The sequence below is a fragment of the Sturnira hondurensis genome, unplaced genomic scaffold (assembly GCF_014824575.4).
Source record: "Sturnira hondurensis isolate 20B ecotype Veracruz unplaced genomic scaffold, ASM1482457v3 Scaffold0003693, whole genome shotgun sequence".
NCBI classification, from domain to species: Eukaryota; Metazoa; Chordata; class Mammalia; order Chiroptera; family Phyllostomidae; genus Sturnira; species Sturnira hondurensis.
The window spans coordinates 6,271,135-6,283,942 of record NW_028076324.1 but is presented as its reverse complement, the minus strand read 5'-3'; the positions used below and the strand labels follow the sequence as shown (position 1 = coordinate 6,283,942).

General features: G+C 49.7%; 1 protein-coding gene across 3 annotated transcripts in view; it reads left to right on the top strand.

Annotated features, from left to right (window-relative positions):
• Positions 1-8,990: 8,990 nt before the first annotated feature.
• The window catches only part of SCARA3 (scavenger receptor class A member 3), a 35,677-nt gene continuing 31,859 nt past the window's right edge, over positions 8,991-12,808 (top strand). For 2 of the 3 annotated variants that reach the window (XM_037042234.1, XM_037042233.1), the window contains exon 1: positions 8,991-9,445. In XM_037042234.1, coding sequence (XP_036898129.1) covers positions 9,439-9,445 — 7 coding nt within the window. In that variant the 5' untranslated portion in view covers positions 8,991-9,438. The remainder of the gene's footprint in view (positions 9,446-12,808) is intronic. The other variant, XM_037042235.1, reaches the window with a different exon arrangement.

Genomic DNA, 12,808 nt, shown 5'->3' with positions numbered 1-12,808 from the left:
GAGAGAGGGGGGAAGGGAAGGAGAGGAGCACAGATGTGAGAGAAGCATCTACGATGGCCTCTGCATGCCCGAAACTCAGGCGCGTCCCCTGCCTGACCAGGAATCAAACGCCTGACCTTTCAGTGTGCCGGGCTGGGTGATGTCCTAACCAACTGAGACACACCTGCCGGGGCTTGGTGTGTATTGATTTGACGTGATTTCAAGTCTATTTACCATATTTTGCCATGTATAATGCGCACCCATATTTTTTGCCCAAACTTTTGGGGAAAAACCATTCATTTTAGTGCTTTAATTCAATTTTTATTTATTTGTATTTATTTATTTTTTTTAAAAAAAATTTTAATTTATTTATGTATCTTTAGAGGGGAAAGAGAGAGGGAGAGAAACATCAATGTATGGTTGCCTTTCGTGCATCCCCTGCTGGGAGTTGGCCTGCAGGGAACCTGCCTGCAACCCAGGCATGTGCCCTGACTGGGAATTGAACCGTGATCCACTGGTTCGCAGGCCCGTGCTCAATCCACTGAGCTACGCCAGCCAGGGCTATTTATTTGTATTTAGATATTTATTTTTTTGTATTATAAAGGAATTTTAACATTTATTTTTGAACATATTATGGTACAAGAAATTTTATGTGACAAATAACTATAAAACATAAGAACAGATACAAGATATTTCAGGCATTCCCCATGTATAATGTGTATAATGTGCATCCTTATTTTTCCCCTCAAAATTTTGGGAAAAATAGTGCACATCATACACAGCAAAATACAGTATTTGTGATGTAGGTGCAGTTGCTTTGGTCTATTGTTTGTGACTTACCTAAAGCAGTTTACAAGGAGGCTGTGTCTGGATATTGTCATGACGGTCGGTTGTCACTGAAAAGCATTCAGTAGCTCAGCTGATGAGGGGCACAGATGGGGATTTACCGATAAAACACGTGGAAAAGCAGCGATATCAAGGGGACATTTCGACTTTTAAGTACCAAGAGTTTGTGAGGCCGCCCTGAGGGCATTCACTCTGGGCAAGGCTATGCTTGCTGATCTAAATAGCTCTCTAAAGACATTTGGGGCACTAACTGCTGCCTGGACCAGGGCCACTCTTACCAGCCGTGGTGGAAACTGTCCAGTGGACCCATGAAAGAGATCAGCTTGCCTGTCAGCACTGCATCCCTCGTTGCTTAGCAGGTGCTCTAGCAACAACGGACTTTTGCTTTGGCACTGGCAGCTGAAAGCCAGCTCTCCCAAGTACCAAGTCATATAGAGGCATACCACAACTGAATTTGGAGTTTATTCCTTCATCTCCCCTTGCCTGGGACAATAGGGTGATGAATCTACTAGTGCTTTGGAATATGTTATTTCTTTATTGGCTTACTAAGAGATATTTTCCTGTATGCTTTTGGCCTGTGAAATTAGTGTGATTCCTGCAGTGAAGTGGTGTTAAGCTGTTGTCAAAGACAGTCTCAGGCTCCGAGCACAATCGCCTCCTTAAAACACCTCTTTTGTGATTTGCCGAATCCTATTGTCTGCTTGTTTTATTGAGTTATTCATCCTTGTTTTCTATCAATTTATAGAAACATTTGAAATAAATAAAGTAACCCTATATGTGTTGAAAATATTTTTGACCAAGCTAGCATGTCTCTTTTACCTTTTGACTATGCAGGCTTTTACAATTTTTTATGTAGTGAGATTTGTTCAGTTTTCCCTTTTTGTTTCTAGGCCTCCTGTCTTGCTAAAGAATGTCTTCCTTCCACTGAGATATGAACAGTTATTCTCCTAGTTCCCTGTCCTTTTCTGCTGTGTTGATTTGGGATTCAGATAACCCCAGCGGACCGTGTGTGTGCGTGCCTGTGTAAGTTTGTGAAGGAGGGGGTAAAGCAAGGATCTAACTGTATTCCTTCCAGGTATGGAGCCAAGTATGCTGACATGATTTATCAAATAAACCACCCTCTCATACAGGTGGAGCTGAAGTGCCGGTTTGTCATCTGTGAAGTCTCCCAAATGAACTCGGATCTGTTTGAGGACTTTCCAGTTTATCCCTCTGATTTATATCTTTATTCATGTGTAACATGTTATTTTCATTACATAGCTTTAAGCCAATATTTAATTTTGAGAATGTAATTGCCCTCACTTATCTCTTGTAAGTTTTCTTGGCTGGTCATGGACATTAATTCTTCCATATAAAATTTAAGTTAATTTTGTCCAGTTAAAAAAATGGTATTGTAGTTATAGTTGTACTGAATGTACATTTTAGTTTTGGAAGACTATACATTTTTGGGTTCTCTCTATTTAGAACCATGTCTAGAAATAATTTAAGCTACTATTTTTATTTCTAAATGAATTTTTCTTTTATGGAAGTAAGATATGCATATAATTTTACACTATCAAATAGTGCTTCAAATAAAGCATTACAACCTACTAAAAATAAATAGTACAAAAAAGCCCCAATGCAGCGGACCTCAGCCACAAAACCCACCACTCCGCCACCCTGCCACCTCCCCCACCCCCAATCCAGTAAAACTATTATTTTCGTATGGAAACAAATATTTTTTCATTATGATATGGCACACAATTTTTGTATCATTTTTTTAAATAAAAGGAAAGACTTTAGATGTTTGCTACTTCTGTCATTATGGCAGTGGAAAAATAAGAGCAATCCTGACCAAGCACATCATACTGAAAAATTGCAGATTATTGTTCAACTGTTTCTCCTCTTTCATTCAGCTTTGTGCTCCCATTCTCTAAGTTGTGGCCTAATAGGTGTTAAATACCTTCCTGTTAGATTACCTGAATTAATTTTTCAGGTAATTTAAGTGCAATTTAAGATCCCTTTTTTTTAGTAATCTCACCTCATTTTTTATTTATATCAAAACTATAATGCCCGTGAGGCTGGGGGAAACATCCTCAGGACTACATAGCTGTCGGCCACGGATTTGCTTAGTAAAGGATCGAAAGCTGTGAATAGCCCCGTACCGATTAGCCCTTTCTCTCTGGGTTACTAAGCTTCATCCTTGCAACTGATGATGAATGTAGGGTTTAACTTTATTTCTCTGGAATTCTATCTTATAAGTGCACTGTATACACCTGTCCACATTGTTCTGAATTTTGTTTTCCCAGTTTTGAATGAGAAACAAAACCTTGCAATGAAATAAGTATGGCTTTGGGGTCTCCATCCGGAGCATAGATAGAAATGTCCTATAGGGCTCTTCTGATCCATTTTAAAGCCCAACCTCTTGAAAGGCTGCTATAAAGAAACACCTGTGTACCAAATCCCTTGGAGAATATCTTCCTCAGAAGCATTCATGCCCCTTCTGCTCTGGTCTTTTTATTTTGACGTGTGTAGTTCCTGGCCACCTGGATACAGGGATTTTCTGGTCCTATTTGCCATCCTGAAATTGGAAAGGGATGCCCGAAAGGAGCACTTGGCATTGTCCAGGGGATAGTTTGGTTAAAAGAGTCTCTGCTTCCTACAGACTATTAAAAATCCTTCTTTTTCACCTACGTCCATCGCCAAGGGAAGTCAGCCACTTTCTTTCTGAATATGTAACTTATTTGGATAAACTGTCTAAGTAGTTTGTCTCTGCTGAGACTTCATTGTAGTAATCAGGAAGGTTTGTGGTTACACTGCTTTTCTCAGAACCTCACCCTTACAGAGTTCATCAAATAAGGTATTAATTTGACAATATGAACCCCCCCCCCCTTTAAGGATTTCTCAAGCTAGAAGTCATATTACATAGCATCACCCACTGGTAAAGAGTGGTATTGCAAGGCACTGCTTGGCCATTGATGCGCTGGCTTTCCATTGCTCACAATTTTGCTTTCGTCATTTCAGTTACCCATGGTCAACCACAGTCTAACATGATGAAGGAGAAATGTAAGATATAAACAGTTCGTGTGTTTTAAACTGCACTTCGTTCTGAGCAGTGCAATAGACTCTCACGCTGTCCCCCTCCATCCTGCCTGAGTGTTGCCATCCTTCTGTCCAGTGTACCCACGCTGTACACATGCTGTACACAGGGCACAATTAGATAGTGAGAGAGTCCACATGTGGGTCCGCTGTATTGTTAATAACTGTTCTATTTTATTGGTTACTGTGGCTAATCTGTCGCTGGGCCTAATTTATAAATTAAACTTTATCACAGGTACGTATGTGTAGAAAAGTTCATAATATACACAGGTGCAGTACGATCCATGCTTCCAGACGTCCACTGGGGGGTCTTGGAATGCATCCTTCGTGGACAAGGGTGAACTACTGTATGAATAAATTCCAATACTGGTAAATGTAATGCGAGGTAAGAATCTGTAGACATGGGAAAAATTTCAGGTGAATTTCTGGGAGAAAGCAATAAAAGATGGGAAACTTAAGCATTGTGAAAATATAACATAGTTCGGAGATTGGGCCAAAAAAAGCCAACTTAATATCGCTCAGGACAAATGTCTCCAATAGAGGATGTTGATGGATCCTCTTGCTTATTTTAACCAGGGAATTCTGTTACTTATTTAAAGTGGAAGCTGGTAGGAAAATGGGATCTAGAGTTTCCCTTGGAGCCAACTTTTCTGGAAACTGCCACAAATCAGGTACTGGGGAGCTTATTGAGGAGAAAGGGCAAAACCCTGGCAAAGGTCTGGGTTGGACAGGGGTATGTTAATGAGTGGTGGGGCTTGCCAGCACCCACGTGTCCCCCTTTCCTTGTGGTGATGCAGCTAAGGGGTGTATCCCAGCCCCCTGGCCTCTGGTTGGGGCCATGAGACTGAGTTCTGGCCCGTAGAATGGGGCCAATAGTCACTATATGCCTCTTCTACGCCTATTCCATGATAATCTCCACCCCTCGAAGCTCCAATCTCCTTCCTCTTCTACGACCAGCTTGGAGGCTACTTACTAAAGCAGGCGGCACCACATGGGGGGAAGAGGACTGGATCCCCAAGTCAACATTTTTTTTTATTTTTTAAAAGATTTTATTTATTTATCCTTAGAGGGGAAGGGAAGGAGAGAGGGAGGAAATATCAATGTATGGTTGCCTCTCATGAGTCCCCCGCTGGGAACTGGCCTGCAACCCAGGGATGTGCCCTGACTGGGAATTGAACTGTGATCATGTGGTTTGCAGGCCGGAGCTCAATCCACTGAGCTACACCAGCCAGGGCCCCAAGTCAACATTTTTTAAAGATTTTATTTATTTTTAGAGAGAAGGGAAGGAAGGGAGAAAGAGGGAGAGAAATATCAATGTGTGGTTGTCTCTTGCATGCTCCCAACTTGGGACCTGGCCCGCAACCCAGGCATGTGCCCTGACCTGGGATTGAACTGGTGACCCTTCAGTTCACAGGTTGGTGCTCAGTCCACTGAACCACAGCAGCCAGGATGTGAGTCAACATTTTTAAGAGAAACAACCAACCTGCAATGGATTGTGATTTGAATGAGAAATAAACTATTATTGTACGATCCTTAGAATCTTGCACTTATTTATTAAACCTAGTGTGACTTACTCTAACTACTATAGAAATTATCTTACAATGGGATGCCACTGGAGTGAAAACGTAACTGTGTGGCAGGAGCTCAGCAGGTGAGTAGCAGCAGGGTGTGAGGAACCCGAACATCTTTATTTTTCATTGGTACATTGTCTGAGGGGCCTCAACATCCCCACAGACCGACAGCTACTTCATCCTTCATCCTTCCCTTTCCTGAATGGGCCTGTCTGTTGTGGTGCTCTGGTCCACACTCCATCTGAGACAGGAGTCACTTCCAAACCTGTGGAAAGGACAGCATCCCAGGGAGCACCTTGAGGCCTTGGACTTGGAGCTGAAGCCGTTCTCTCTTCCATTCTGCAGCGACTTTAACGCTACACGTCGAAGATGGCGGTGACACATGATGGAAGCTCCCTGGGCCCCCAAATCACCATTTGATTGTCTTGTGAATGAGAAATAGACCTTTGTTGTGTTAAGATAGTGGGGTGTGGGGGTTGTTGCCACACCAGCAAAGTGTGAAAGTGAAGTTACTTTTACTAACTGATATAAGACTAGGCAATGCTTATATTTACAAAATATACCAAATAGGAGGAGTCATTTGAGAAAAAGGAAGTCAAAGGAGTTTAGGAGAAATAGAAGTGTGTAGAATATGATAAACCGGGGAAGAGAAGTTCAAGGAGTTGTCAGTGGTATTTGTGATGGGTAATTCTCTGTGCCAACTTGGCTAGGCCATAGTACCTGCATATTTGGTCAAATGTTATTCTAGATGCTTTTAGATGGGAAGGTATTTTTTACATGAGATTCGCATTTAAATCAGCAGACTTTGAGTGGAGCAGATTTCCCACCACTATGTGGTGGGCCTTGTCCAATCAGTCAAAGACTTAGTAGAAAAAGGCCGCCCTCCCGTGAGAAGGAGGGAACCCCCCCAGCAGCCTGGCTGCACAGTTAGCTGCAACACAGCCCTTTCCTGGGTGTTCAGCCTGCTGGTTGTTGCCCCTGTATCTCTGGAGAAACCTGACTGATACAGTGTTAAATCTACAAAGCAGCTGAAGGGATACAGATTTCGAAAAGGCTATTGTATTTGGCAAGTCAGAGGAAGGGAGCAATTTCACTGAGCACGGAGGGCTGAAGCTACATTCCGAGAAGGAAAACAGAAGTAACGTCCTAATGCTGGAGAGGAGCCTGGCTGGGGAAGGAAGCCTGGAGGCATAGATGGGAACACTAAGTTCTAGGAGGAAGAGAGATGGGCTTTTTGTTTGTTTGTTTGCCTGAACTTGAACGCTGAAAGGAAAGTCTGCAGTGCTCCCTGGGAGGTTTTATTCTGAGCAAATCACAGCGTGGCTCAGGAACGGAGATAGGACTTTCTCCCTTCACGAGTACCTGGAAGATTCCACCATTAGTGATTCTGTTCCCCCCCCCCCATGACCTCTGCTCTTTAGCTATTTCCTTTGACTTTCAACCAAAACCTGGCTTATGTGCTTCAATCAATGGCCCCCACTCCATCCCCACCCCAACTCAAGTTAAAAACTGTATTAAGCCATTCCCCCAACCCCATCGCACCTGCCCTACCCTGACTGCGACTGTCTGGGCCTCTGCACGGTGGGCCCAGCTGAGCCACATCCTGATAGTCACAGTGTGGTCTCCCAGGAGGAGTGGGTCCAGTCAACCGCGAGTCCATCCCTCTAGTTGTTGGTAGAAACAGCTGCTGAAAGCTTTCATCCGAAGGCTGATGTGGTATCCAGGAAATCCAGTCTCCTCCCTTCCTGATCTGTGAGCTGTGGGGGTCCATTATGCTCCTCTTGCTGCCGTCTTCCTCTCTGAGCTATTCTGGGGCTGTGGCCTCTGGTGTCTGCCAACCTGTCTCCAGCCCTTTCTGGCCAACCCACAGGTCTGGGGTTCCTCTCCCCGGAGTGCTTTGGAACTGGAGTTCATCCTCTGAACATCTTCAGGGCTGGGGACCAGCTCTGCTCATCCAGGGCTCATCCACAATCAAGCACTGATATCTGTCATAGCTTTGCTGATTCCCCTGCATTATCACAGCAACACCACAGGTACATAAATTCTCCAATAGCAAAGGGGCAACATCCTCTCTGTGTGCATGTAAGAAATGTTCAAACCTGCAGAGGGTCATTATGCCTTTTTTGAGCCAAACTGATGATCATGACCAGTAAGATCTCAAGTGCCCTGGAGAACGACAGTTGGCCGTTTCTTTTATACATTTGGAAGGAAGGAAGGAAGGTATGTTACATGAAGTTGGGAGAAAGCAAGGCAGGAATCACATTACAAGAGAGTTAAGAAGTCATGTGCTTTCTGGAGGGTGGCTATGCTTCTGCGGGGTCTGAAAAAGAGGCATTTCAAACGTGTGTTAACCTACGTGCACAAAAACAAGGGGTAGGGCTGGCTCCAGGCAGAGACACACCTTTTCCTAGGGAAGCTATAGATCTGAGGCACGACTACCCACCACGCCCTGCTCAGTTAGGAATTTATGATCAGATCAATGTGTGAGATCACTTTTGGTTAGATTTATCACAGTGCTCCTTTTCCATCCTCATCCCTGAGCCCTGGTCTCCCAAAATGGTACCACGGTTCTCAGCCTCCCTCTCAAGGCTGTCTTGAGGTTCATTTTGAGACCTGACACTGCAAAGTAGAGGAGATTAGAGGTAGCTGAGCATCACCCTTTCTGAGTCGGGCGGGGGGCAGGGGGGGGCGCGGGAGAAAGTCTCTCTGCCCCTTTGACGTCTCCTACTTTATACTTCAAGGGCCAAATGGGGGTCGCTCAGAGGCGTGGCTGTGTGGCGCAGGGACTGCCAGCAGCAATCCAAAGGGACCAGGCAGGGCCATCCTCACGCTGAGGTCCCTTCTCTCACTGAACTGCTCTGTGCAGCGTTGGCATAATGCAACGCCATTGCTTGTTTCATCCTTGGCTTTCCTCACGCAGACGGTGCCCTACGACGCGTTCCACGCACTCCCAGGTCCCGGGGCAGAATTTGGCACGGGGTAGGTGCTCAGAAAATTAAGTAATTGTTCCACCGATGAAGAATGACATGGGAAGATCTCAGAAGGCAAGAGGCGCAACTTGCTGGGGGATCCCTCACTGTTTACACCAGGGGCCTCTCCAGGGACAGAATCACGGAATGTGGGAGCGCTGGGGCCCAATTCTCTCGTGAGGAAAACCAGAGTTTGTGGATATGAGGCAACTGGCCAGTCACTCGCCTAGGGCGGCAGAGCTGGAATGACCAACCGTCCCTGGCGGCCCAGAACCGAGGGGTTTCTGGGAATGCGGGACTTGAAACGCTAACATGGGGACAGTCCCGGCAAACCAGGACGACGAGGGCTGGGGCTGGAACCCGAGGATCCTTCTTGCTCCCAGGCCCGCTACCCCTTAAAGGGGTGAAACAATGTCCAGGTCGAACCTCTTTGCAGCCCCACCCCCATCCCCACTCCCACCCCGCCTCCAGGCGGCCCCCACAGGCAAACGACTCCTCTGGAAGCGCCTTCCCTCTGCGCTCCCCCAGCACAGCCGGGCAGGGAGGGCGGTTGGCTGCCCCGAGGTCCTGCGCCGAGGCGTGGGCGCGGGCGCAGGGACCCACGGCGGCACAAAGAGGCCTGGCCGCGGCAGTTTTGAAAATACCAAGAAGTTGATCTGGGCCAGGGCCCAAGAAGTGACGAAGAGGGAGGGAGCGAGGGCGGGAGCGCGGGGATCGGGCGGCCGCAGAGCTCGCCGGCCTCCAGCGGGGAGCGCGGGCGGCGGGATGGGCGGCGGGCCCGGCGCCCCCAGGCTGCGACCCCGCAAACCCTCCCCTATGCGCGCCGCCTCTGCGCCCCGGTGCTGCCGCAGAACTCCAACTCCCAGCCCGGCTTCCGCGGGCGGCGCATAGGGCGGCGATCGGGTGCCCCTCGAGGAGCTGCCGGCTTCGCCCCGGTCACCCCGCCGTTGAACCCCCAGGAGCGAGGCCCTGCGGAGGCCCTGGCGCAAGGGACCATGAAAGGTAAGCCTCTGGCACTCCAGTTCCCAGACGAGACCCTGCGGGGACCACCACACCCAGGCGGGGCTGAGGAGAGGGGGACTCCCCGGGGCAGGGGCATCAGGGGTCTTCTTCCTGCCTGACCAACCCACTTGCGAAAGGCATTAAGAGCCCTGAAGTTAGGAAGAAGGGGAGAGCAGAGGGAACGTGGAGAAAGTTCATGCAGTCTGTCCTGTTCATCGCTCTGGCCCTAAAAATCTGCTTTACATCCCAGAGGCGTTTCGGATCCCTTTAACTGGCCAGTGCAGAAAGCTGTCACCAGCCTTCAGCTGTGTAAATCCCACCGGAGGACCCACCTCAGGCTCCGGCAGCCCCCACCTAGCCTCCTGCCCAGCGCCAGGACAAGTGTTTTCCTCCAGAAAGTCAACCCCTTCCTCAGGAGAGCCCTGCAGTGTCTGAGTCCCTCAGTCCAGGCTGTGCCCTTCCCAACCTCAGAACCCTGGCTGACCTGCCCTGCCCTCTGACCTCCTGGGAACAAAGCACCTGGAAAAGACCAGTGGTCCAGACCGGAGCCATCCATCCCCAGGGCAATGGGTCATCAGATGGTGGCCGTTGCAGCCAGTTCTTGGGATGAAAACATGAACCAGACTTGGTCCCAGGTGCTCCTACCTGGGCTGGGCTTTCACGAGGCCTGGGAAGCCCGGTCTTCACACTCCTTTTCAGGGTAAGAGAGAGGCAGGCTATGTATGGGACGAGGAGCCATCAGTGTTTCCGAATGCTGTCTCCTGTGCTTTTCATCAGTCCTTCCTTAGGACCCAGGCACACGCTTGTGCTTCTGGCAGCGAGAACCTCACTGCCTCTTCGACTTAGTGAACGTTGAAACTGAAAAGGACTTGCAAGGTTACCTGCAGGGCGTGCAACTATACTCTCAGGTGATGCCGAAGGAGCGGCTGTTTGTGTCCTTTATATATAAACGTCCGAGGGTTTCTCTGATTGAAAACAGCCTCTGTAGGTGAGGAAACTGAGGCCCAGACAGGTTGGACACAACCTGTGCATCCCCACAGGGAATGGCTACGCAACCTGTGCATTCCCACAGGGCCCTGTGCTTGGGAGGCCTCACACTAGGGTAATGCTCTCCTGTGGCTGTCTTGAAATTCTTAATAATTTTTTTTAACAAGGGACCCCCACGCTTTCATTTTGCATTGGGCTCTGCAAATTATGTTGCTGGTCCTATGGGCAGGAGAAAGGACTTGCTTAAGATTCAGAGCCGGTCAGGGGGAGTAGAGCCCAGGGCTCCTGACTTCCAGGCCAGAGCGCTTCCTTCCCTGTGGCCCCTGGTCTCCTGATGGCCTCACCATGTCTTGTGCTGTCTAGCGTAAGGCAAGCTAGTTATAATCAACCTCAGGGAGTTTGAGTGGCAGCAGGGAGGAGCCTCCCCCAGAAAGTTTCTGCTCTCTGCTACCATGCCTATGGAGCCATACCCTCTGCAGTGAGCCGGCTGGGGCAGGTATTACCCAGAAGCCTCTGGGAAGGTCTCGGACCACATCTCACCACAGGCCTGGAGCCCATGCCGCTCTCAGCCTTAATGATGCTGCCGAGATGCTGTGCAATCGCAGAGCGGTTTGGCTCCACCAGCCATCCAGACAAGCACTGTGAGGGAACGCAGTGCAGGAAAGACGGGGGCAGGTCCACAGTCCTCCGAAATGGAGGAGATACCCAGCTCCCAAGGAAGATGGGGTCAGGAGCATGTGACCCACCGTTCTGAGACTCAGCAGGCAATCCTATTCCTCCGAGTGGAGGAGAAAAGAGTTGGTGTGACCATATTTAGAGGAGGTCCCTGAGGAGGGCCAACTGAAATGTGTCATCATGTCATCAGGCTTCAGGGTCCCCCTGGCTTGCTGACTGGGAGGCTCAGAGTCTCAGAAAGACTTTTTCAGCCTGCCCCTCTCACGTCCTTTTCCTGCTCTCAGCCTGCAGCCTCGGCACCACGTGGGGCCCAGTTCCTGCCCACTGGGGCCTTCAGGGCAGCTGTCATGTATTTCTCCTCCAGTCTCCGGGAAGCCTTCCCATGTTCTCCCATAACTGGGACATGGGCTGTGGGACTGCAGGGCTTCGGGGGAACGAGGAGTGAGGCCCAGCGCGCCTCCCTGCGGGGTCTCCCATGGTGCACCCCAGGAGCCAGGAATTGCTGCCACCTCGGGCTGAGATGGAAAAGGCAGGGCAGACAGCAAATATTTGGCCTTTGGGATCGGTGGAGTATGAAAAATCAGGATTTTTTTCACCCACATGGAAAAAGTAAAGTGCCCGGCGGGGCAGGATGGCCCCTTCCAGGGCAGCCCTTCCTGGGGGGGGGGAGGCTGGCTTCTCCAGGGCCCACCACTCGGAGAACTATGTCTGTTGACGAAGGTTCACCATGCCCGCTCAAAGCAAAACATGGTGATGTTATGTTTTGTGGGGGAGAGGGGTTTTGGCAGGGATGGTACTTACACAAGAAAACACGTTCTCTGAGGAGCGCTGCCACCAGTGGCCGGGCGCCAGGGCCGACTCTGCCAGCCGAGCTGTTTCCACCCGAGGCCCCCCCTGCCCGCCCGCCAGCCAGGCCTCCCAGGCAACCGCATCTTTTGATGTAAGCTGGCACCTGGCCCCAGGTGCAGCCCCGCTCACACCCGAGAGCCGAGCAGCTGCCTCCAGCCCCCTGGTGATGAGCCCACCTCCAAGCTTCCCCATGACTTGTCTGAACCATTCAGAGCCACCTGTGGGATTGTTTCCACAGCTCTGATGAGAGGGTCCTGTCCTGGGAGACCTCCCAGCTCTGGGAGTCCCATCCCCAACCCCAGAAGCAGCCCGGTCCTGCGTTCACAGTGTTTCCCTCTCCTGGTCTCTGCCTCCTGGGTGTCCCCGAGGCCATCCTGCTTCGATGCACCGGAAGCAGAAGTGACTTGGTGGAAAACTGTTTAGAAGCAGGCCTGCTGCCTGGGCCACTCTATGCTCCTGGGAGACTTGTCCTCAGCTGCCACTGAGGACAGGGCAGAGAAATGCCCCACCATTCTCCAAGCAGGGGAGGAATAGCCCCTGCCCCCAGAATCAGAGAGCAGTACCCACTGCCTGTGGGCAGAGGGCAGGCCGGGCAGGAGGGGGCTGCGGAACACAGTGGTTCCACAGCTCAGTGAGAGGGGATCATATCCACTCATGAGTGGGCAGACTGGGTCCCCTTTGGAAGCCCGACCTCCATTCCGAGGCCCTGGGGCACTAGAAGGAGCCTGAGACTAGAAGAAAAGGAGCAGATGTGGCAAAGGTGCAAAGATCTGTTAAATGGCCCATGTCAGGGGAGGGGGAGGGGCTTAGATATTGGGGATCAGCTCCAAACCCTCTCTCACACACACACCT